Source organism: Cyprinodon tularosa, unplaced genomic scaffold (assembly GCF_016077235.1).
Source record: "Cyprinodon tularosa strain WSP-4 unplaced genomic scaffold, ASM1607723v1 ctg64, whole genome shotgun sequence".
NCBI classification, from domain to species: Eukaryota; Metazoa; Chordata; class Actinopteri; order Cyprinodontiformes; family Cyprinodontidae; genus Cyprinodon; species Cyprinodon tularosa.
This window is the reverse complement of record NW_024039385.1, coordinates 1,222,483-1,248,203: the sequence shown is the minus strand read 5'-3', so window position 1 is coordinate 1,248,203 and position 25,721 is coordinate 1,222,483. Positions and strand designations below refer to the sequence as shown.

Below are 25,721 nucleotides of genomic sequence, written 5' to 3'. Positions count from 1 at the left end.
CGTCGGGCGGCGCGAGACAGCTTTCACACTTAAGTCGGATGTTATGCGTTTGCCTGTTGACAGACCCCTGCGTGTTTTATATACATAGACCTACCTGGTTGACCCTAGCGCCTGCAGTCAAACCAGTAAGGCATTGGAGTCCGGTGGAAAAAGAAGTGCCTCCCCACTCGTTTCGCCGGCAGCTAAATGATGCGGACCCACCGAGCCCTGTCTATTTACCACTGTAGCTTCGCCCTCAGCTCCTGGCTGTCAAAGTTGAACAGGTTTGGCCAGCCTCCGGGTGACTAACAGAGGGGCGTTATTATGACACACAGCTGATGAAGCAACACACAGAGACAACTATACTTTAATATAATTTGGGCTTTGTTGTTAGTCGATTGCTTTTCGTGATTTTGTAACAGCCGCTTTCTGCGGGAGGGGTTTAGTGGATAATAGTAACGGCGGTGGTGGATGTTTTCTAATGGGCGATTGCTGCAGATAGCGGTGAGGAGATTTCACCAGCGGGCAAAGAAAGGTAAGACAAGAGCAAAAAATAGATATTTATAGATGAACAGCTTCACAGTTTTGTTAAAGTTTTGCGTTGGAGCAGTTTTTGACTGTCTGGGCACGAAGTTAGTGAAAAAGAGCTGATTTTCTAATAAAAAACAGGAGCAAAAAATAAATAAAATAAAACAAACAAAAACAGCCTCTTAGATAATTCCAAACTTTTGTGCCAAAAATAATCCCAGTTTCTAGGACCAGTCGTTACCTAACCGCGGGGTCAGAGTACATAGCAGTCAGGTTATGTGTTCAGGTTTGCATTGAATCATCTTATCAATGTAATGTTTTTAAATTGATTTGAATATTTTCAATCATTACTAAGTTTATTAAACAATTTATGATGGAAATTTGCTGGTTACATTTCCAGAAATGTCTCAGTCAGGGTGACTTTCTGTAATAAAATAGTACCATAAATGAAAACAGACCCTCAGCATGACGGTTCCACCACCATGCTTGACATGCATCTCTTTTCTTCTACCATTAACATGTTTCTAACTAGTCTAAGAGTAACACGGCAGATCATTACACCTAAGGAACGAATTAGATTTAGATTGTATTTTGTCATTTTGTACACACAAGTGTAAACAAAAATTAATTTCTTTTAAGTATAGCTCTCTAGTTCATTTTTTAAAGTCCAGGTAAGCAGCAGTGATAAAAACTTTATTTAAAATTATTCAAAGCATCTGAGGATGACCTGATAATGGATGTCAGCTTCTCACCACATCTGTATCTTTTATCAGAACGGTGGCGGTACGCTCTGGGCTGTTTGGCCATGGGAAGCTCCTGCAGCAATCATCTGGGGATCCCTCCTGGGAAGGGCCCCTACCCTGTGGGCTGCACCGACTTCATGATGGACCACACAGCACAGGTGACGGCAACAAATCTATAGATGCAGACAGGGGCGGCTTTGTCTCTGTGTGTAGGTGTTTGATTTGAATAGTCATAAACAGATGAGCTGTATTTCTTTCCATTGAGCCGCAGCCAATCAGAGGCATAAGCAAATGAAAGTAATTCTTTTGTTGTTGATTAAAGTAAAGGTTAAACAGCGGATGAGTCAAATGTCAGCTGGAGGGACCCCCTGTTGCCTCCTGGGAGGAAAAACGTTTTAAATGGGCCCTTTTCCAATTTAAATGTTTGTTTTTAAAAAATCATGCGTCTGTTCTAACAGGGCAGCTTCTTCAGACTGTACTATCCCTGCCAGAAGATGGAGAAGGCAGAGAAGCCCGACTGGATCCCCAGCGTGGAGTATTTCTACGGCCTGGCCGACTTTATGAAAATCAACAGGAGTTTGAGTGAAAAGATTTTCAACTACTTGTTTGGTAAATATCTTCAGTCGCAAACATCCCCGTATGTGCACCGTTTGTGACGTCTTCATGAGATTCTTCCCATTTTTACTCACATTGTTTTGAAGCATCAAGCTCATTTAAATATCACAGATAACCCGTCCTGGCTCTCTGTAAAAAAGCTGTTATAAACCACATTCCTTTGAAAGGCTGACCTTGAATCATAACCGAGCACAGACACTTTTAATAGAACCTGTCTGACAACATGAAGTTGGCATGAATTATCTCCGCTCACATCGTGTCCTGACCTTAGAGAACAAACCAGCTGTAGATGTTCCTCAGCGTGTTTTGGTAAATTCAGATGTTTATTTGAATATTTACCTTTGATCTTTGTTTGCATTATGGAGCAGAAGTTTGTCATTTTAACACAGAAAAAAGCAGAAACAGCTTGTTTCAATTCTGCATTTTAATTCTACATTAAACCGAGTCCTGCTAGATGCAGTGGGACCACTGGAGTTACTGAGTCTGATTCTGATCTTCCATTTTCATCTCAGGCTCCTATAAGATCCCAGCCTCGGTGGATGCTCCGTTTAAATCCAACGAAAAATGTCCCGTGATTATTTTTTCCCACGGCCTCGGTGCCTTCAGGTACTCTCTCTGTGTGTAGATCTTTTTCCTCATTGCTGCAGGAGATGCTGTTAGCTGAAAGTTTCTCTATGTTCCAGGACTTTGTATTCGGCTATGTGTGCAGAAATGGCATCGCAAGGCTTCATCGTGGCGTCTGTCGAACACAGGTAACTCAATTTCAGTCTTCGAGTTGATCAGTGTTTTCAATCCGGCTGAATTTTGTCGCAGTAAGCTCCACCTGGATGTGACGAAAGCTGATTAAACCTGACAATAGGCATGGATCAGCTACTGGAATGAAGTTAGACCAAGGCTTAAAGAAAATCACACCTTTCTATTGTTCCACCTTAAACAGTTTGAAGTCTTTACACTGAGACCTGATCTGAGATCTGTAGGAGGAAGCTACATGCAATCACAGAGAGAATATCCGACAATATAGGGAGACTGCAGACTGGCAAACCAGTCATCAGTCCTAGCGGTGTTGCTCTTAATGAAGGACAATAAACCTAATGATCTGTGCAACGTAAAAAGGATAGTTTGTAGCTCAGATTTAAAATTGTCCCACTGTCACTGAGCCTCCTGCTGTGATAAGCAGCAACTAATGCATCGGAGTGTGTGTTTTCTTTAGACTATTTTAAAACTTCCCAGCACTGTCAGACCTCAACATCAGGACTATTTTATTGGCTGCCATCATGAATGAGGCGCTGAAGACAGTTGGTGCAAACAGAAATTAAATAAACGGCTCATCAACGCTACAGACAACGGCGGGAAGGTGAGACTTCAGCTCAGAATGAGCTCCAGAACGCCGTCTCCACTTCCCTCCGTTGTCTTTGCTCCAATTCAGAATGTGTGGCATGACTTAAAAAAATAAACAGCAATGTGGCTGAATAAAACACCTCTGCTGAGAAGAGTTGGCTAAAATCCCTCCATAGAGACCTTAGAAACTCATTGGCAGGCAATCAGAGCTCTGCTTTTACATTAAGCCACATTCATTTGGATTAGAAATCATTTGAAAACATCTTCCCACTAATTACTCTCTTTATTTTTCAGCTGTGATCTAAAATGTTTAACTCCATCGAAAGTATATTTTAGTAGATGTTTTTAATTGATATTTTTAGGGCAAAACTCTGGTATCTTTAAGCGTGTCATGCTTCCCCTCGCCTGCCTGGAGCCCAGGAATATAAAACCAGTTCGATTTGTCATTTTGAAGAAGCTGTAGTTGAATATTTGCCAAATGGGCAGCATCAGAGGGCAGCCCTCCCTCCTCCACTGTTTATTCATGGAGTCAGATTGGAAAGAGTGCGCAGACAATAGTCTGGACCAGGTCATCACATTTTCTTTTCAGCCTATAGACAAGAGGACAGTATGGAGATGAACAGAAAGCCAGCAGCTGCTCTGTAGCTCCCGTTGATTGAGGAACCAAGGCTGAATGTCGCTGGGTTAAAGCCACAGAGGGAGCACGTGGCTGCCGTGTCATGGCACACACATTGTCACAAGTCTGTGGCGTCGATCACTAGATGATGGTGATGAGGAGGCGGCAATATAGTTTCATCAGAAACCAAGTATAGAGAAAAAACAAAGCAGCAGCCTGAGCATGAAAACCTAGATCTCAAGTCAGATTTGTTTAACTCGGCCCAAACAGGATGTTGTAATAAGGCTCAGATCAAATGTTTTGGCTGCATAAAGGAAGTTAATATTATCTTAAATCTACATCTGAGAGTCATCTACTCTCTGACTCGTTAGTTTAAAACCTGGACTCTATTTACAGCTTAATGTGATTCAAAGGTACCAGAACAGCCGAGGAAATGCTTATAAAGTAGATTTAGTTTGTGTTTGTTTGGGTCAGTGGCATCACAAGAGGAACCTGATCAGTAAACACCCATGCTTGTCTGCTGGTGGAGCCAGCTGCCTGGATAGGGTCAACTGCCCATGAAATCTTTTGTTTTTTTTAAATACAGCTCACATTTATTTAATAAACACTAGAAAGGTACCAGATAAATGTGTTTGGAACACTCTGATCAGCTGGAGGTGATGTCACTAGAAGGATGTGTGTGTTTCAGCAGATTATTCCCAGTGTGGTGCCTTCAAACACCCTGCTGTTTTTCTCCCTGCAGAGACGAGTCGGCCTCGACTACGTTTTACTTTCACGAGAAGACGGAGCCTGAGCTGACGCAGGAGAGCTTGCCCAAAACGTCGCTGGCTGCGGCCCAACAGGACCTGGTGAAGGAGTGGATGTACTACCGAGCTCTGCAGCACGGAGAGAGAGAATTCCCCCTCAGAAACAAGCAGGTCAGCGATGGTCGTCTCAGGAAGGTTCCTGTTTATAAGTGCACAGTCATGCAGGAGGTTAACTAAGCTCAGTAGCAGGGCACAGTGGAAAACCACATCCTTTTTCACTTTTCTCTGGGGCGCTGCCCTCTTTCACTTTAATGTACCTGCAGTATTAAGGACGTAAACGTGCTGTAACTTGCAAAAAAAACAAAATCGCTTTGACTTGTTCAAGGAAAACACGTCTCTGTCTGCAGAGCTGAGACTTAAACCAAAACACTTTCTGCTGTCATCTCAAAAGCAGCTTTTGTGTTTAAGGAGACATTTTATTTGCATTGAATTCTAAAAACCAAATTATTTTACATCAGGAACACAATGGAGCTGTTGTGCATTGACAGTTGTTATCTCATGTTCATTTGAAATATTTTCCCACCCTGTTTTCAGGTGAAACAACGAGCAGATGAGTGCATCCTGGCTCTGGATAAGCTCACCGCCATCAACTCTGGAGTAGCGGTGCAGAATGTTCTGCAGACTCGGTTTGACTGGACGACGCTAGAGGTTAGGATGTTGTTGTTTTTTTTATCAGCTTGGTTTTTTTTACAAGTCATGAGAGAAAAGTAACAGCTGACATAAAATGACTTTTAAAAAAAACAGCCACCTGATATGGTAACTTTAGAGAAATAAAACCATCTAAATCATCATTTTATTCTCAAAAGGCTGAGGTGGACATTTTGAGTTTTTATGCTTTTTCAATTTTTTTTTTATTTTTTATAACTCAACACTAAAATAAACTAGAATCCGAACAGAATTTCTATCAACTAATGTTCTCTGTTTTTCTGGCCACCAGAACTCCATGGACCTGTGTCGGACAGCAGTGATGGGGCATTCCTTTGGCGGAGCAACTTCTATTGAAGCGCTTTGCAAAGAGGTTAAATTCAAGTAGGTCTTCTCCTCAATACAAACTCATTTAGAAAGAGACACATTTTAAGGCCTGGAACTGAATGCTGCTGTGACACAATCAGCTGATCAGATGGTCCTTCTCTGAAAAGCATCCATCTCCTAATTATTTTCAGTGTAACATTTGTTTTTCTTCAGTTTTGCCACAATAATATAAGGAAATCTAGAACTTTTCAGATTTGTTCTATGAATTAGTAAACTTGTCATCACGTATTCAGACTACTTATACCTTTAAAAAACAACCACTAACCTTTAGAAGTCAAGTAATTACTTAAAACTGTTGAGTGAAGATCTCACAGATTTGTTGAGAACCTCAGTGAGGAAACAGACCCAGGAACAGACAGGAAGTGAAGTTTAAAGCATGACTGGTTTCTAAAACGGTTTACCAACCTTTTCTCACAGAACCGTTCAAAACCGATAGGCTGAGCAAGATACCAACTCTGGAAGAGAAAAAAAACAGTCCTGGGCTGGAAATCGATCATTTAGGCCTGCTGTTTATTTCCTTCACAGAGGAAAAAAAAAAAAACCATTGTTGAATCAAAGGTGTTGGATGGAGCAAAAGAGTTGAAAAAGCCCACTGATCAGATAAGACCAAAGTTTAATTGGTTGCAGAAACATCAGCCATAATGTTATAGTCCCATCATAAAACATGGTGGTGGCAGCATCTTTATGCGGGTTTACCTCTCTACAAGGGGAACTTTCAAACTGATCAGTGCGGAGGTTCACCACCTGCTATGAGGGTTACTCTAAATACAAAGCCAGGATTCATTGTTGGATCATTACTGATTGGTGAGTTGGAACAACATATTCTCATTACCAGTTCGTATGAAATCGTACGAAAAGTTATGCACAGTATTTCGTGGGTTTTTGACGTATTTCCTCGAAAAAACATATCAGTGCGCAAGCGCAGCCAGCCAGACGAAAAAAGCAGATCAGCGGACGGACGTGCTTTCCACAGTGCAATAATTACTTCATGTCTCTCACTAGGTTGCTTGCTGTTTTGTATGTTAGGGTTAATTGTATGTTAAATTGTATGTTATTGAATGGTGCGTAAGATGCGCATGCGCACTGATATCTTGTCTCGAGGCAAGACGTAAAAATACAACGAAAAAAAACCTACAAAATACTGTGCATAACTTTTCGTACGATTTCATACGAACTGATAATGAGAATACACTGGTTGGAAAGGTCCAGTTAAAGTCGCATCATAGATCCAGCTCATATATGGTCAGCGTTGAGCATTTATTCTATCTGAAAGAAAAAGTTGTTGCAGCCGTATTTGAACCTGATGGGCCTGAACACAAACATGTATTTGAGATAATTTTTAAATATCTTTCATTTTCTTCCTATGCTTCTCTGTGTGTTGGCTCAAGTGTAACTGTTTAAGGGAAGTAGTGCTTTTCTCAATTTATCTACTGCAATGTGAATAATAAAGAGCTCTGATGTGTTATTTTGCTCCTGTCCCATTAGGTGCGCCATAGCTCTGGACGCCTGGATGGTTCCTTTAGATGATGAAATCTTTCCTCGGGTGAAGCAGCCCATTTTCTTCATCAACTCTGAGAAGTTCCAGTGGGCAGGAAACATCATCCGCATGAAGAAGCTGGACTCTGCGGTGGTTCAGAGGAAAATGATCACTATCAGGTACTATGAGGACAGCAGCAGTGATGGATGATTTAATACGGACTCTGTTAAACATGCTTTCCTTCGTCTGTCTTCTTTCCTCCAGAGGTACGGTTCATCAGAGCTTTCCAGACTTCACCTTCCTGACGGGGAACTGGATGGGGAAGCTGTTGAAGCTGAAGGGAGAGATTGATCCAGAGCTAGGCATAGACCTCTCCAACAAGGCAACGTTGGCCTTTCTGCAACGCCATCTTGGTAGGAGAATCCCCTGCAGGTCAGTCAAAGCTTCACGTCAGCTCATCCGCAAAGCTCATTAGGTTTTTATTTTGTAGGTCTGGAGAAGGACTTCAACCAGTGGGACCCTCTGATTGATGGGCAAGACGAAAACCTCATCCCAGGAACTAACGTAGTCCTGCTTCAGTCTGCCATCTGAACATCTCAGGAACATCCTGAATTATTCCAACAGCCATGAACGGTTCCTCTGAAACAGACTGAGGGATAACTTGTTGGATTGATAGTGAAGTAAAGGCGTCTACCTCAGAGCCAGGAAGGACAAAGCACCAAGTGTCCCGCTGATATAAAGAGGCCTCAATGAACCCTGGACCTCCTTTCACTGATGCCGAAATCAGTTTAGTTAAAACCAAGTATTCAAAGCAATTCCTGTGTTGATCTGAGATGCTTTATAATCTCTGTGGTACGTCCCAGAAGCGTTAATTTTAATAATCACATCTGGTACAAAATGTTTGTAATGAGCTTAGCCAAATAAAAGGCCTCACTTCAGGGGTTAAACACTAAAGCCTGCAGTAAGATCCTGTGATTCATCAGAAGTTGTACAGCATGTAACGTTTTTAATGCACTGTCTGTAATATCTACATTGTTTAGAAAAGTCAAATAAATCTGGTTTGTTCCAAGTTTCTAGTGTCCATCCTTTTGCTGGAGAGATGTTGAAGAAAACACCTGCATCAGTTTCTCATTTTTCATCAGCAAAGATGGAAAACCACAGATCTTTAGTGACCTGAAAGATTTATTGGGTCAAAACTGTTTCACAAAGCAAACTTGTATTTACACCAAACAGAAAAAGTTTGAACTCCACTTGAAAGATATGTATGAGTATTTTAAACATTTCAATCAGGAAAAACACTTTTAGCTGGAAAAAAACAAACATACTAGTGTTCCTATCACACACACGAGGAACAACAAACTCCTTTTTGTAGAACAAAGAAAAGATGAAACATGAAAAAAAATACATGCTGGTTTAACCAAAATCAAGACATGCAAAGTGAATCAAATAATGAACCGATCAGCTTCAAACTGGAGTCCACAAAGCTAACTAAAAGGCAGTCACTCCTCAGGTTGCTGCTCAGTGAGAAAATCAGCTCCATCCTTTATGATCAGGCAGAGGTGAGTTATCTTGGACAGCTGGGCCTCTAAACAGGAAACACAACATGAGGGGTTATCAGCTGAATGAACAATGGCTCATATGATCCTCAGATCTCTGAATAAAAGAAGCTGGAAAACAGCAGAGCTAGCACTAAACAACTAGCAGCACAGTGGTTTATAGTGTTAATCATGAGGTGGGATAAACTTCATGTGATCAGACAGGATGCTGCTTATTGAAAAACAAATAGATCATGAAAGCAGCTAAGTCCTGCTTACCTAATGTGTTTGGATTCCTGCTGTGGATAAAGGAGGAACATTAAGGCCTTTATAATGCCTACAAATACTTATTCAGATATTTTAAACTAACATATTGAATAAAACAAAATTTTAAACAAATCAATATCAACTCAACTTTATTATAGCTTATTTCCATAGTCTGTTCTGACTAAAGGAAAATCGGGGAATGGAACAAATTTGCTTTGCGTCAGAGGAAAGTCAGAGGACATTTCCATATAACAAATTTCTTTTTATAAACTGAATCACTACAAACTAACTGTTGAAGCATGGTGTCTGAAACCAGTTTCTAATCCATAATTTCTCTACATTCCCCAACTGTAGCTGAAACTGAGTTTCTGACATCATGCCAGAGGGTTTCTACTGGATCATGCTTCAGGGAGCTTTTATGAGCCATAATGCTTCAAAGTGGAATGTAGCTTCAATTCAGGGTTTTCGGGGTGGTTTTCTTCCACACTCATATTTTGGTTTCCATTCTGAGCCTTTTATTTATTGAATGTTTTAAGATGCTCCCAACTCTGACCTTTTACATCAAATTCTTCCTAAAAAATATTTTAAGACATGAATCATCTTATAATTAATGATAATTTAACTGTATTGATCTCACATTTGAGAAATTTACCTCTGCATTTAACCCTTTGTCCCATTGGGGAATGGACAACACAATGCTTAAAGAAGGAATGAGATCAAGAGAAAACAATTTTTTAGCATTTAACAAAAAAATGTTTCCGCTAAACAGGCCATTTATCAGCTGATGAAAAGTTAAAGAGCACACAGCCGTTATCAGTCATAATCTGCACAGAAAAGAGTTTTTTGTCATGAATTTGTGACGCTATGACCTCAGGCCAAGAAGTTCACTGAATCTAGTTGAACAAAAATATTTCCCTGTGAAGCAAGAAATGGCTCGTTTGGGCTTTGAAAGGGCAAAGCAAACATGGGACGTAGAAAGGTGGGCATCCTGATCTGGGACCTTTTTCCTTCATCAGAGCTTCAGGTTGTGCAGCTGGCTCTGTGCAGATGTTCAGCAGGCAGCCATCACCTCTGTCCACTAGTCGCTGGGTTGTGATTCACAATGGCCGCCAGTCAAAAGGACTTTTCCCAGGAGGATAATCTCACTCTTTCAGCCCCACCTGTGTGTTCCACTGATCCTAATCTCACCGAGAACATTTAGGAATGGACTGCATGTAGAAAAATAAATGAACAGTGGACGCCCTGAATGAAGCTACCACTGACCTCAGGACACACTGGATCAAGCGACTGCAGTGACCTGGAGGAACGGCAGAGCTACTCATTATCACTAGGACTCCCAGAATTCTCATCCTACTAGAACTCCCACTGGCGTCAATTTGACGGGTGACATTTTTTCCCAATGGAACGCATGAGTAGTGACGATGTCATCAACTGAGAGGGTTCTAGTGTGCGATATAAAACCATTGTGGACATGTAAACCTTAAAATAGGTCTAATATATATTTTTCAAAGACTATATTGTACGCTTTTATCATTTGTGTTTTAAAATTATATTAAAAATAAATCCGTGGACTAAGACTGTTTTACTACACAGGTTCAAAGTTTGAAATTACAATTTTTATCTACAGAAATTGATCGATTCCCCCCGAAAATTTCTCCCAGACCACCTTTTCGCATGTATGACAAATGTAATATGAGCGGTTTTTGTGCAGCGCTGAAGCACCTGGCGCTGATTTCTGTGACGACAAAGCTGCTCTTCAGCGGCAAAGGGGTTGCAAACCTGCGTTTTGCCCGCAACCCTTTTAACAGTTTCATGATAAAATCTCTGCGTGAAAAAGTGACATTCAAACAGCTCCTGAACAAAACCAATGCGTTAATAGCTGATATTTTCAGACCGTAAATTACAGCCACAGGCCACCTTCATGTCCGAGCTTTTACAGAATCCTTTCTAATCATCTGATCTGACACATCCACACCGTCCTGTGTGTGGTTATAGTAGACCACGGGCTCTGGTTTGGCTTTTGGGTGGATGTGGACCGGCTGATGTGTGGGCAGTGCTTGAACAAAAGTTTCACAATTGTTTGATGAGTCACTGATGCGTCTGCGTTTTCCAGTGCGTGGGTGATCTTCCTCGGACTCTCTGTCACAATCTGAGCCGCTTCCTACCCAGTCCTCCTCATCAGTCTCTCCCCCTCCGCGGTTTCACGGTTAGCCATTTTCCCGTATTAGCCAAGGAGTTCTAGGTAGAATGTTGGTTGCTAGGCAACGGTACCAAATGTCAATCTACTGCGGGAAGAAATTACAATGCAACTAATAGAGCCGACAAAATGACGGCTGTGGGAGATCGAGGTCAAATTAACCATATTTATTTTTTACATTTTAATTTCATTTAAAAAAAACACGTGAAAATGAAGGAAATATAGCAACAGAAAATGTCAGTTAATATGAGCAACATAAGACTAATTTAAATTAAGTTCTTTCCCTTTAAAATCTCAAAATGATGGCCTTGGGAGTTCTAGTGTTAATGCTTGTCTTTTCATGGAGGTTTTTTAAGATACTGTCTCATACTAATCAGACAATAAAAAGTCCATTCCAGTTAAACCAAAGTTTCAACCAACTGCTCAAAGCTTTTTCTCTCTTAATCCCATTTCATTTCTTTCTGTCATCCAATGGCAAGTTCTCCCGGTCATAATAAGCCTACACAGGAACTGATCTGGTTTGTTGCTGAACTATTATTTTTAACACTAACAAATTATGTGCAATTATTACATTCCCTAGTAGCAAAATATCTTCCAATGGATTCAACAGACATGATGGGAAAATAGAGAACAGCTTACCAAAACTGTTCTCTGCAGACGATGATGATTCCGCTGTGAGAACAGAGTCCTGGCAGAAAATTTTTTTAATTAGTTCAGATAAGGCTTTTCCTTCACAGCTCAACCCCATCAGTAAATCTATTGGCAGAATATAAAGATTAAAGACAAGCTTTGAGAGTAAAAGGACATTTCTCAGATCTGTTCACCCTGTTCAGCGGTGAAGGAATTTCCTCAGACTTATCGTCTTCCGTGTCCAGTTCAGGTAGCTTCTCAGATCCTGTAGGAAAAGGAAAGATCTGAATAATTATATATATCAATTTAATACGTTAAGAGATTTAAACATCTGATACCAGCAGTACTTTACAATAATGCATTTGGAGCGTCGTGATACCTTCAGAGACATCATCCAAGCTGAACTCTCTGATCAAACATGTCAACTCTTCCACCATGTCGCTCTGAAATGGGGCAGAATCAGGATTTACTCAGAGATAAATGCATTTGTAGCTTAATAGTGGGAAAATGAAATAAAATCTGACATCCGTTACCACATCTGTGTGGATTTGTGGCTCTATATCAGCTGGTGACACTGCAGGAGGGAAAAGATAGCAACAAAGGAAAATAAAATGGGGTCCAAAATGTGCTTAACCATCATTAAAATACTCAAAGAAAGAAATAAGAAAGATAATAACCATAACTGATAGAGGTGGGGTCTTCAAATGTTAGGATGTCCTGAAACACAGGATGGCAAAAACAGCTCAGAGATGCATCACAGATCAGAGGAATAAAATGCAACAGGAAACAATAAGCTGGACATATAAGTTGAATACCTTCTCCAGACTGGGAGGACATGGCAGCTCATCATGCTTGGGGACATCTGCTGTTTCAGCAGCACTTTCTGGATGGGAAAAAAGAAAAACCTTTCCTAACCAAGTCGTTTAGGAACCTGGGTTATTCATTAAGAAAGTCCAATCCCTGCATTTTAGCAGTGAGACAAATGTTGAATTTCATGGAAAATAATCACTTAAATGTTCATAAAACAAAGTGGAGGATATTTGTCTATATACAGCAAATTACATCTTCCATGACTGTAGAAAGTTAAGTAAAATTATGCTACTAAGGAGTTATTAGATCCAATCAAACTTTTAAATGATACTCTTGCTAATACAGATGCTTTCCTTATAAAATTGCCTAACAGATTAGCCCTCTTGTTTACGTGGCCTTAACTATCATTTATCATTGCGATTAGAGTTATTACTCACCAGAGGATTCTTCCTGGACCTGTAATTTAACAACAAACACATTTTTTGTAAAGCAAACAACCACCAAATGTCTTCAAAAACAAGTAATAAGTCAATAATTACAGATTAATTTAACTTTTTCACATTCTTCACATTACGGCAGGGTTGTCAAAAGTATCGATACTCAAAAAAGTAACGATACTGAAATGTCGTATCCAGATACAATACTCATTTTTGAAAGTATCGATACAGCCATCTAAAGTGCAGAATAGTGGAATATGCACTTTCTGAACACTGTGATTGAATAATTCTGTGCATTTTTCAGTTTCAGACTTTTTTTGTAACAGGTGCAGCTGCTGAGAATTATTTTTGTTTAACTGGTTTGGCTAGTGTCATTGTTAAGTCTGCAAACCATAGCCAAGGAAGGAACACTTAATTTTAATTTTGTAAGTTTTTTTTTAATCAAGCTTGCTTAATTTTGTGCACAGCATACAACCTTAAAATATTGTTCTTATTGTTTTTTATTTATTTCTTGTATTTTTTAGTAATGAAAATATTTCTGTTGAATTTTAGAGTCTTTGTTTTTATTCTTGTGGTATCGAGTATCGAATATTTTACTTAGTATCGGTATTCAGTTGAAACGTTTAGTATCGTGACAATCCTACATTACGGTATCAACGTTTTTCAAGTAAAAGACCCAAAGAGTGTCACTGTGAAAAAGAAACAAAATTCAAGACTTAACATATCCATTATTTATATATGCCTATATTTTAATTTCTATTAATTAGTAAGATGTTAAAAAATGTAGGTAATTAACTGCCTTCTCTTATATAAATGCAAACTTATGAGATTGTAATTCTATTTTAGCTAATAAAAATCCATGTACAAATAAGATACTTTATCTTTCAGTTGGGGTTGTCACGATACTAAACTTTTCAACTCGAAACCGATACTAAGGAAAATATTCGATACTCGATACCACAAGAATAAAAACTCCAAATTTCAAGAGAAATATTTTGATTAATAATTAAAATATAATAAATGCATACAATAAACAATAAGAACAATATTTTGAGGTTGTTTGCTGTGCACAGTATTAAGCAAGCTTGATAAAAAACTTACAAAATTAAAATTGAAACTGAAAAGTGCACAGAATTATTCAATCACAGTGTTCAGAAAGTGCATTGTCCTCTATTCTGCACTTTAGATGAATGTCTGCTTAGGTGCCACTGGTGGTAGCACTGTATCGATACTTTTGAAAATGAGTATTGTATCCGGATACAACGTTTCAGTGTCAATACTTTTTTGAGTATCGATACTTTTGACAACCCTACTTTCAGTATTATTAAATTTAACAGCAGGCTATATGAGACCCTAATAACGCAGTCGTTTGGTTTGTTTTCCTGAAATCTCCCTCTGCCGTCCTCAGGTCAGCCCTCAGTCTCCACCCCACCTTTTGTTTTCTTTTTCCACAATGTTTTTTCACCCACACTGTTTACATTTGATCACTGCTGCACTTTATGAAAATTCTGTTTTGTATACACTCTGTCTGTACAAAAGGACAATAAAAGTTATCTAATTCAAAGTTATTTAGCCAACTCTCTAGCTGACTGGAGTCCAAGTCACATCATGGAGAGAGAGAGAGAGGCAGAGTGTCTCTAAGAGGATGCAGGGGGAAAAAAAGTTGATATATTCAGAGCAAGAAGTGCAGCAGAACAGTTAGCATGAAAAGCTGAGTAAAGCCACTGGGCAGATAGAGAAGAATGTCTGCATGAATCCTAACAGACTGGTAAGAACTGGCTGCAGAATTAGCTAATTAAATGAGAACATTTCTAAGTCTACAAGAAAACTATCACCATAACCGCAGCATTGGTAAGGGATAGGGATCTGGCATAATAAAGACGTGTCAGCATTAGATCTAATATAGTAAAACAGAGATGTTTTATGTAGGAAAAGTGGTGAACAACAGCGTGCATAGGCCTTTATTTGCCTTTGTTTTCAGATACTGTGATGCGCAGAGGTTAAGTCGCTAAAACGAGTAAATCTACTTAAAAATATATTTCTACTTTAGGAGAAGTAGAAATAGTCATTCACATAAATACTAATGAAAGAGAAATGGTTTGGTAAAAAGGAAGCTTGAACTGGCCTTCTACATGTGGATTCAATGTTTACATAGTAGAATTTCGATGATTAAATAACAAAAGGTAAAAAACAAAACAAAAATAAGATTAAACACTTCAGGCAGAATAAATATGGTCCCTTAAGAAAAATAAATAGATGTATGAAAAACAGTAAACATATGTCTTTATGCGCGTGTATAATTATTTATTCAGAGTAGGAAATACGGTTTTTGAATTTAAACAGTGATTTATTTAGTCAATTATAATGTTTTCAATTAAAATGCAAATTAACTTTAATTAATTTTATTAAACAAAATATAACATCTAAAATTTAACTAAACAAAAAAATAACAACCTCATATCAAATATAAGAGTTTCATTAACATTTGCAGTTACACTTTATGTAGAGAAACTCAAAATATATTCCCAGTAATTACTGATGGTCATATACGCATTGCTAATATTGTGGTTTGTCCATTTGTAGCAGATTGACTGTCCTTTGAACATGTTAGGGGTCAGAATAAGGAATTACATTTCTCTGGATCTTGTGTGTCCGCCAGTTGATTGTCTCAGAGCAACACTTCTTCACACTTATTCTCTAAGGTGGCCTGTGAATGTTGTTCCCTTCCTCCTGTTGTGCCACACCGAGCTGCACTGTCACCCCTATGGAGAACACCCCAAAGATGCTCTATTGAGGGACATGTATGTCTGTCTGAGGTGAGAACAATTGGGGTGAGAATCTGTTCCGATATTTTTGTGCATTAATGTTCCCTTCAATCAAGTGCAATGGTGTGTACGATGTCTGTGAGATGCTTGACCACACCTTAATGCCACCACCTCCACGGGCAACCCAGGGCATAACATTTGCATTGCAAACCGTTCACCCACGCATCGCCAGAACCATCTGCACAAAACAACTGGAACCTAGATTCATCAGTGAACATCACTCCTCTACAGCCTGCTCTGGTGGACATCCCTGCATTCAACATCCCTGAGGCACACTCCCCTTTGTTCTGAAGATATTTCCAAGTTTTCAAAGGTCACAGTAAATAAATTCCTGAAAGGGCTGGATGATCTAGACCAGGGGTAACCAATTAAAAATCAGTGGGGTCCGAATAATAATAATCATCAACCAGTAAAGGTCCAGAGACATTTTTAATTACAATCTGTTACTTTAAACAAAATTTAACACTAAAATAAAATTATGTTTTAATGCATCCATGTTATACATTGAATAAAAAAAAAAATCTAAAGTGTTTTTTGAAGTATAGAAGTTTAGAAGTATAGTATATAGACAATTTCCTGATTTACATATCTCATAAAACACCTGAACTGTTTATTTTATTTGTCTTTCTTCTGGCTTAATGTTCACAGTGGGCTTTATGCTGCCCTGCAAGGCTTTCAACCTGGGTTTGAATGGAGACAAAGCCATTCTAAAGCACATATCAAGGTGCTCATTTTGAGCCTGGATCCATATTTATTTTTGATTCGGTTCATGGTGGAGAATCCTGCTTCACAGCAGCAGGTTGAGCCAAACATAGTCTAAATGTGCAGGGTCATCTTTGAGCATCATTTCACTTTTCTTTCTCTAGTCTATTGCGGTTCTTCCAGCAGTCCACACTCTCTTTCACTTTTTCTCATCTTCTCCTTCCTTCCCATCGCCCGGCTTGCCTAAGATTTGCCTGCAGTGTCTAAAAGTAGCAGCGGCAGCAGCCCTGACCGACACAGCTGATTGGCTAATTGGCATCACGTGCAGCCTGGTCCCGGAGGGCTTTACCATACAAACAGGAGAAGCGGCGCAAGTGAAATAAGACCCTGCCGTCGGACAACATGCAGTAATTTATAAATGTTTGAAACAAGGTTTGGTCCAGATCTGGACCGCAGTCTGCTAAATGACATCATCACATAATTTGCCTATTATAGGTAAACATGGGCAAGACAGAAAGTGATTAAATATACTGTTTAAAGCTCAAGATTGATGAAAATTTCATTGACATGAGAGTCGCACTCCTCTGACTGCAAAAATGGGCTGCAGCATCTGACTTGCTGTCAGGAATTTTAGGAGGGAAGGGAAGACACTAAACCTAACTGCTTTCACGAGTCTCCCACAAGAAAGGAAATGGTTGTTAGTTTTGTCACTAGTCGCTTTTCTGAAAAAAAAAACAGCTGCTAGAGTGGTGGAAAAGTCACTAAATATAACAACAAAGTTGCTAAGCTGACAATATGTTCAGGGAGCTGACGGTCTTAACAGTGCAGGGTTCACCTCTTCACAGCGCTTCCACAATGTGTGCAAGCAAGGAGGTAAATGTGTTTAACAACACAGTTTCCGTCGCTGTTTCTATAATGATCAGCCTAATTGGCTCAGAAAAAAAGCTCACATCAGTCACAAAAAATGAACGCATCTGCCAGGTTGTCAGGGTAATGGTGACTTTTTGAGAATAACAGCCCTTTATGCCGAGACATGCATCATAGCCAACCATTCACATATGGACAGCTGGACGAGGAGAGCATTATTTAGAGAAATAACCAAGAGACGTCTCTGAGCATGTGGAAATCCATTGCAAACTTTTCTGATTTTAATCAAAACAAAAAACTTGAACATGAATCTTTTTGTCCTTCACTTATGCAGTCCTCTGTGTCAGTCTATGACTTAAACTCCTCTGATAAGCCTGCAGCTCAAATGTAACCAATTGCTGATAAAGTTCAAGTATTAACACTTTTGCAAGGGGCCGTCGAGAAGCACAGCGTTTACCTCATCTGACTCTTCAGCTGGTTCTCTTCCATCACACACATAATCTTCTCTTAATGGACAAACATCTGTTTCAGAAACCTTGAATAAAAAAATAAAACAATGGCTGTTATTGAAATTATCTGACAGACTCGTCACTGGACAAGAAAGCTTCAATTCTGTTTGGTATTTACATTAAGTCCTGTCATATTGAAACTTACAGAGACAACAGGTGTTATTTCCTGTTCCATCACATGGCTCAGGTGGTCTGTTATTTCACTTATCTTTTCATCGCAGATTGAATCACCTGAGCAAAGAAAAAAGTGTAAGAGTTCACTTTAAGTTTAAGGTTTATTATGACAAGCAGCAAAGAGAGGAAAACAAAAATCTGAAGAGTGCTACCTTTTGGACAGGTCTCCTCCAAGGAGCAGGCCAAATAATCTGGATCCTCATCCTAAAACAACAATAACAGAATGACAATCACCTGTAATGCTACGTTCACACATGTGCTGCTTCATTTTTGCTGCTTGTACCAGTTTAGTTCTGACGCGCGGCTGAAGCAGCTTTGCTGCTCTGGCTGCGCGGTGCAAAAGTGTGTCTGACGCGCGTTGGGCGGAGCTACTCTATCCTTTCTTTGCCTTGCAGTTATATTTGCTGTGATCAGTGGGAATAAAGTAGTTTTAATATGTTTTTAAGTGAGAAAGTCCACCTGAAAACTTAATCATTGCAGCCAGTTCATCCAGATTACAATCCCACCTTCCAATATTATTTCTGTCGGAGCCGCTCAGACCCCCACATACCAGCGGTGCGCGGTCAGTAGGAATCAGAGACTGACACGGGAGTGGATTTTCACTCCTGTCCCATCCCACTCCCACAGAAAAAAATTGTGTCCCGTCCAGATCCCGGGCCAGAGTAGAAATCTAAATCCTGTCCCGTCCCACTCCTGGTGAAATTACTCCCGCTCCCATTCAGAATGACTCCCGCTCCTGCACCACTGCCATTCTTGTTTTTTTTTTTTTTTTTTTTTGATGTGCATTATAGTGTAGGCTTCAAGGAAAAAAACTACAAAATGGGGGCGCCGCGCCAGTACTGGATTTTTTTTTCCTTTCTATTTTATTTTATTTTTTGGCATCGATCTAGGGCTGGGCGATATAGAAAAAAAGCTTATCGATTAAAAAAAAATGCATATTGATCGATATCGATAATTATTGAAAAGATTTGAAACCATATTTTATGTGCAGCTCTGCCTGGACTTTTTATAATATTGCTAAATGATTTAATTTTAATAAAAAACACAAACACAGACTTCTAATTAAATCTTTATTTAACCAACTTTTTTAACCATAACAGAATTGTTTTAAAGAAAAATAACTTAAGAGACCTGAGTTATGTCATTAAATACTGACAAAGAATAAACTAAAGTGACCAGAAAAGTGACCGAAATAAAAATAACAAATAAATAAATGCCCCCCCACCGCCACCCCCGTTTCCTGCTTTAACCTGAGTTATTACTTTGAAGTTTCTGGCCCCTCAGCATTTTTATCTCAATTGTTAGAACTACGTGGGAAACTGCCTAGAACTGAAAATATATATATATTTTCCCAAAATTCCCAAAGATTCCTCGGAGGAGAGCCGCGTCGGGGCCTACACAGTTCGTACTCCTGCGGGTGTGAGCGGCTGAGATGATAAAAAAAAAGTTGGTTGTGTTATCAGACTTCGTTTTCATTGGTTCCCGACACATTTTACAGATGACTGTGGTTTGTTTTTGGTCCGACTTGCCATGACCGAAATACTGCCGAACTACAGAAACCCTTCTTTAGAACAATTTCCTCCGCCTCTCCTTGCTGCGACATCTTCATGTGCTCTGTGTTGTAGTTTGAGAGGGCGGCGCTTGGTGACGGCATGCCTGGGTCCGCGATTGTGATTGGTTGGGAGGAAGCAGTGACTAGCATAAACCTACATGCTAGGCTACAATGAGAAGGAAGGAAAACTGCGTTTCTTTTTTATCGAACTTCTATCGACTCTCTTTTTTTCTATTGCGCCACACGTCTATCGATCGATATATATCGTTATTGAATTATCGCCCAGCCCTACATCGATCCTAGTTTTTTTTTTTTTGTTATTATTGGTTTGCTCCCGCTCCCGTCTGCTCCCATTAATGTTTAATCCTGTACCGTCCCAATCACGTGATCATTACTAATACTGACTCCCATCCCACGGGAATCCCACGGGAATCCCGTGACCCATGGGATTCCTGAAAAAATGTCAGTCTCTAGTAGGAATCCCTTCATCAGCAGCCTCTGGCCCGATCGCCTCCTCGCGGTTCACCGCGGCAGCAGGTAGGTGTTTTTCATCTAAATAACCAGGATAATAAAAGCCAACATATTCTGTCGGCAGGTTTCAGCTTTTTAAGTTAATTTAGACGTTAATAAACTGCTTCAGAGGAGCGATCACAGCGCTCTGTATCATCAGCGATGTGTCTGTCTCCCCGCCAGCTCCCAGATCAGCTTCTCTGATTGGTTAATGCGGTGCGTCAAGCAGCAGAAGTTAAATTTTTCCATCTCGAGCAGCAGCGCGTTAGCAGAGCGTCACGCACGTCAGATGCTTAAACGCTCCCGACACGCTGCTTCAGCTGCTCAGATCCGCTGCGCCTGCTGCTCAAAACGCGCTGCGGGACCTTTTGCTAGGCCTTGACGCGCGTCAACCATTTACTTTGCATGTGAACTTGCTTCTGCTGCGCCTGCTTCGTCCGGTGAGAACGTAGCATTAGGGATTTGGAGAAGTTCAAACAATAAACCAATTAGGAGATGAAATACAGTCATATAAAAAAGTCTGGGCACCCCTTATTAATCTAATTGTTATTTCTGAACATTTGGGTTTTTGCAACGTCTATTTCAGTTTGATATATCTAATAACTGATGGACGCAGCAATATTTCAATATTGAATTGAGGCCTATTTGTTAAGTTGTAAGTAGCAGACTGTGCATGTATGAGATGTAAGGAATGGGAGGCGGGGCTAGATCTGTTTTTCCTTCTTCATGGAGTTGAGTGATGAGCGCGGGAGTGCAGGCTGTTAACTGTTAATGGCGACCATTAAAGTGTGGATACAAACGTCAGCAGTGTGATTATTGAACCAACACTATTGGACTAAAAGAAAATGTGCAGTATGCATTAAAACAAAATTCAACAAGTGCAAAAATTTGGGCACCACAGCTAGGGCTGCAACAACGAATCGATAAAATCGATAAAATTCTACTTTTAAAAGCGTTGGCAACGAATTTCATCATCGATTAGTTGTGTCGCGCGATTATTGCGTCATCCGCCGCGCCGTCATCACTGCCTCTTGACTGAAAGAGGAAGAAAAAAAAAATGGCAGAGCGAGTCAGCTCTGCAGGTGCAGTGTTGCCAACTCAGCGACTTTTCAGACCCCTCCAGCGACTATTTTTCAAAAAAGCGACTAGCGACAAATCTGGCGACTTTTTTCGGTGTCCCTGGCGGCTTTTGGAGACTCTTACGTGAAAGCATGCATCGTTCCTACTCTGCCGTGGGGCGCCTCCCCCCACTCCCGCAGGAGTCCCTCTCAGCTCTGCAGTCAGAGCCTCAGCGTCCAGACTGCAAATGAAGCGCGGCGCAAATTGATCACAATAATTAAAATAGCCTGCGCTTTGTAAAGCGAAAAAAGTGATAACATGCAACTTTTTTCAAAAGAAATTAACATGGCACGGAACCACCATGTTTGTTTGGTTTTAAAGTGGGGAAACGTAACGTTAGTTTCTCAGGTAGCTCATCTGATGCTTTCCTTACCGTGTTAGTAGGTTACAGACAGTGATAAGGTTGGCTACTTATTTTACTTTTAATTTCATTTGAATTAACTTAAGCAGCGTTTACAATTACTTTATAAAGAAAATTAACTTGCAAATTATGAGGGCAAGGCTTTTAAAGTTTAAATCTTCTGGTGAAGATAAAGTAAAGAAGATCCTGCAATTTATGGAAGTAAAGCAGAATAAAATCCAGCAAGATCAGTAATATGTCAATTAATTATCTGCCACATTCCCATGTAAATATCTGTCTTTGGAGGATGTGTTTTTTAGCACCCCTAGTTCTCTCATTTTTATTCCAAATACAATTTATAATTTGAATCACAGGGCTATTTTTATCTCTATGGTTCAGTATTTTCTCAAGTAGCAACTTTAACTGCTATACTTTCCTGTCTTAAAAGGCAGAACTCTTCTAGTCTAAAAAAAACTCATTTGTTGAAATGGGGGGGCCTATTGTTTGAACCCCTTAGGGGCTTTTAAAAACAAAAATGTCTTTTTTTGCGCTTTATGAAACAAAGTACCCTATATTTTGTGGAAGTACAGCTACATTTCTCATGTAAGTTTGCGTAGTTTTAACACAAACATTTATTTTTCATATTGCACCAGTACAGTTAATGAGCAACCTGTACTTGTGTGCTTGTTTGTTCTGTCTAAAATGTTTATTTTGGAATAAAGAGGTTAATATAAAAAATATTTTTTGTCCGATTCATCGATTAATCGAAAAAATAATCGTCCGATTCATCGATTTTTAAAATAATCTTTAGTTGCAGCCCTAACCACAGCAAAAAAAGAGACATTAATATTTAGCAGATCCTCCTTTTGCAAAAACAGCCTCTAGTCGCTTCCTGTATAAATGTGCATATCGAAGTTCCTGGATGAAGGGATTTTTGACCATTCATCTTTCCAAAACAATTCCAGTTCAGTCAAGTTTGATGGTCGCCGAGCACGGACAGCCTGCTTCAAATCATCCCACAAATGTTCAATGTTATGCAAGTCTGGGATTGGGATAAAGCATTTTAAATGCCACAATAATCCCATTTAGTGAATTTTAATCCCAAATCAGGCCTTAATTTAAAGAATAATTATTAAATGACTTTTAATTATTTTTAATGACCCCCGGAAACCCTGTATGTTCCTCACAGTTGAAACTGAGAGATTAAATCTATGAGAAAACTTTTTGTATTCTTCCCCTGAACGACTATGTTGAACAATCTTTGTTTTCAGATCATTTGAGAGTTGTTTTGAGGAGCCCATGATGAATCTCCAGAGGAGAATCAAACAGGAGATTATTCAGGGGTGCCCAAACTTTTTTATATGACTGTAAATACATTTGAAGAAATATTCAGGATTGATTAATTGGACTCAAACCTGAAAAATATTCTTTAAATGCAAAGTGAATGAAGATGCTTTAGGTTTCTGTTAGAGTAAAAACGTATGTTTTGCAACACCAACACTTTAGAGGCAATATTAAGTGAACACTGGTGCCTAATGTGAGGAAATTTCCTCACATTAGCTGCCGATACATTGCACTAAACAGTATTACCCAACAGAGAGTTCAGGCACACTACCTGTTGCACATGCCAAGTAAGTGAAGTAAGAATGTTCTGCTTGTAATGTGCATTTACCCTTTCTGCAGAGCGAGCCGTGCAGGTTTGTTCCTCACTTATGCTTGCTGCAGTTTGATTTAGCAGCTCTGCAAACAGATTAAGATGAAGAGATTTGGGTGCTGGGGCCTTCAGGGTTTAAATACTGGATCCAGATAAGGTCGGCTTCAAAAGCAACATGAATTATCTTTAATACCCCGCATAGATAATCTGAAGATGTGTAAACAAACCTGGTCCTTTGTCCAAATGCTGAGCAGAACCAGCCCCTTCACCTGTCAGGTCACTCTGAAACACATTTGTAGACACAGACATAAACGTTTGTCTAAGGTTTAATGTCACTAGCATTGGTTTTATTTTTTCAAACCACATCCTCTCCAGGGTGGAACTACATCACAGAATACAGAGGTAGAGGTTGGTTGCGTCTGTTTGGTGTGAATCTACACAAAATAGTTAAATGTCCCTTTCTCCCCAATTAACTAAAAAGAGTGCCAAATGCACTAAATCTAGTTGTGCCTGGTATAAAGTTGCAGGACATCAGGACTCCTGGTATGATCCCAATGCAGTTGAGGATTTTTGGACTATGCTTATAACCAGGTCTGAACTAGAAAAACCAGCTAAAATGAACACAAACAACTCTGGTAAGAACTGAGGTTAAATACACAGTAACACTTTCAGATGCTTGTCTGCAAAAAAAAAAAAAAAAGAAAAAAATAATTTTGCTGACGGACACTTTGACAGCATTTTAGTAAAACTGCATGCTTTTTTTTTCGGTCTGTTTGTATTATCTAGACTTTGTGATTTTTTTTAGGATTATTACAACTTGAAGAAATATTAACTTTAAAAAAAATAGCAACACAAATCAATTGGATCATCTATATAGTCTCTGATCTATATAGCGATTGAGGGATTTAGAGGTTAAGGTGGACGTTTGGGCGCAGTAAGCTTGTATGAGCTATGAGAAAAACTTTTAAACAGAGTGTGCATGAGGAGAAATGGGCTGGTGCACGCTCTCGCACGCGCTTAATAGGCATTCCCTATTGGGAGCGGGTACAGGGTTGTGCATGTGAATTTTATTTCCAAGTAGATTGGGCAGCTTTTTTTTTTTTTTCATGTGTAAAAATCCTCCATAATACCTTTAAATAAAGAAAAAAAAGGTTATACAAATATAAACTCAGGTCGGGCAATATTACCCGATAATCTAACCTTAATTTTCTTCTTACCAAATCTGATTAATTATTTTTTAATTGACCAATGACATATATAGCTTTTAAAAACAAGCTTTGATTTCAATCCAACCCCTCTATTACCCCAGGCTCACACCGACTCCGGTCTTACCGTTGCGGTGCGGTGGGTGCGGCGCCGCTGTGATTCCAAGTCATTAAAAAGACGTAAACCTCTCTCACCGGCTGCTGAGCTATCCGGCTGCGGTTACCGAGACACGCCGGCGCTGCAGAAATTTCCGCAAGAAAGCTATCCTTGCGGCGTGCCGGAGCCCTCCGCAACAAGCTCTTGCAAAAATCCTTTATTTGGGCCGTGTTATCGCGTGAAGTTAGGTGAACTCAAGTGAACTTCTGTTAAATCTCCGGACCTGTTGCCGGAGCCGCACCGTAGTCAAAAGGGCGGTGAGAGAGGGGATGTGCGGGAGTTGCGGTCTCCGTCGGCTCGGTAACTGCACCGGAGCCAGTGTGAGCAAGGGGTTAGGCGATCCTAATTTAAAGGGCAACAGGATTCAGCTGTGAAAAATGCTGTAAAACCATCATGTTTCACAAGAACAAATAAATAAAATCAAAACACACTATCACACTATTCGCTAGTCTATTGGTTAGGATAATAAATGCAAGAACAAAAAGATTTCCAAAATAATGAAATCATCATAAACAAAACGTGATTAATCTCCAAGTGCTATCATCAGCCCTTGTTTCTGTGACATTACCTTGACATCTGTGGAACCACACATCTGCTCCTCGTGTAGGGTCTCATCTCCAGCCTCAATGTCCTGCTCTGATAAAATTAAACTTCCCTTTGTTCAGTTAATTCATAAAAAGGAAATATTTCTATCTACCCTCACTATGACTTCAAGTGTTTTTATTATTGTTTAATTCAGCCACTGTTTACATTTTAACACCTCAAATGAGTCGTTATACCTATGTGAGAAATTTAAAGCATCACATCCATTTGTGCAAATTGTGGCAATAGAGTAAATATGATTTTAATGTAACTTAATTACTAACTGAAGCAAGACACAATATTAAAGTGAAAAATTCAGAACTGTTACGTTACGTTTCAAAGAAGCAAGCACTTTCGGGTGACATGATAAAAAGACAGAATGACTTACCATGCAACTGCACTGCAACTGTTAGTGAGGAGGGAACTGGTTGAGCCTGGTAGGGTCAGAAAAACAAATTGAAACAGAAAACAGGTCAAATGGAAAATCCTCAAAGATCACAGCAAACTTCAAAATC

The 25,721-nt window shown here is 39.6% G+C and overlaps 2 protein-coding genes and 1 long non-coding RNA gene across 4 annotated transcripts in view; 1 reads left to right on the top strand and 2 right to left on the bottom strand.

The window, feature by feature from the left end:
- The first annotated feature begins 210 nt into the window (after positions 1–210).
- Positions 211–8,206, top strand: pla2g7 (phospholipase A2, group VII (platelet-activating factor acetylhydrolase, plasma)). Its single transcript, XM_038308585.1, has 11 exons — positions 211–514; positions 1,281–1,408; positions 1,709–1,859; positions 2,378–2,471; positions 2,549–2,617; positions 4,562–4,736; positions 5,160–5,273; positions 5,563–5,654; positions 7,143–7,313; positions 7,399–7,547; positions 7,625–8,206. Exons 1-11 carry the CDS (start codon positions 451–453, stop codon positions 7,723–7,725), a joined length of 1,308 nt encoding a protein of 435 aa, XP_038164513.1. The 5' UTR covers positions 211–450; the 3' UTR covers positions 7,726–8,206.
- Positions 8,207–11,956: 3,750 nt separating this feature from the next.
- Positions 11,957–12,342, bottom strand: LOC119798880. The gene is made up of 3 exons (XR_005282774.1): positions 12,297–12,342; positions 12,143–12,206; positions 11,957–12,028 (listed from the first exon to the last, which is right to left on the bottom strand). It is a non-coding gene; the product is annotated as an uncharacterized LOC119798880 (long non-coding RNA).
- Positions 12,343–12,932: 590 nt separating this feature from the next.
- tdrd6 (tudor domain containing 6) overlaps positions 12,933–25,721 on the bottom strand; it is a 31,899-nt gene continuing 19,110 nt past the window's right edge. Inside the window, exons 6-13 of one of the 2 annotated variants that reach the window (XM_038308541.1) lie at positions 25,595–25,640; positions 25,193–25,260; positions 23,490–23,544; positions 23,281–23,348; positions 18,240–18,291; positions 18,059–18,144; positions 17,862–17,939; positions 12,933–13,029 (exon numbers count right to left, since the gene is read on the bottom strand). In XM_038308541.1, the coding sequence (XP_038164469.1) occupies positions 13,003–13,029; positions 17,862–17,939; positions 18,059–18,144; positions 18,240–18,291; positions 23,281–23,348; positions 23,490–23,544; positions 25,193–25,260; positions 25,595–25,640 (480 nt within the window). In that variant the 3' untranslated portion in view covers positions 12,933–13,002. The remainder of the gene's footprint in view (positions 13,030–17,861; positions 17,940–18,058; positions 18,145–18,239; positions 18,292–23,280; positions 23,349–23,489; positions 23,545–25,192; positions 25,261–25,594; positions 25,641–25,721) is intronic. The other variant, XM_038308540.1, reaches the window with a different exon arrangement.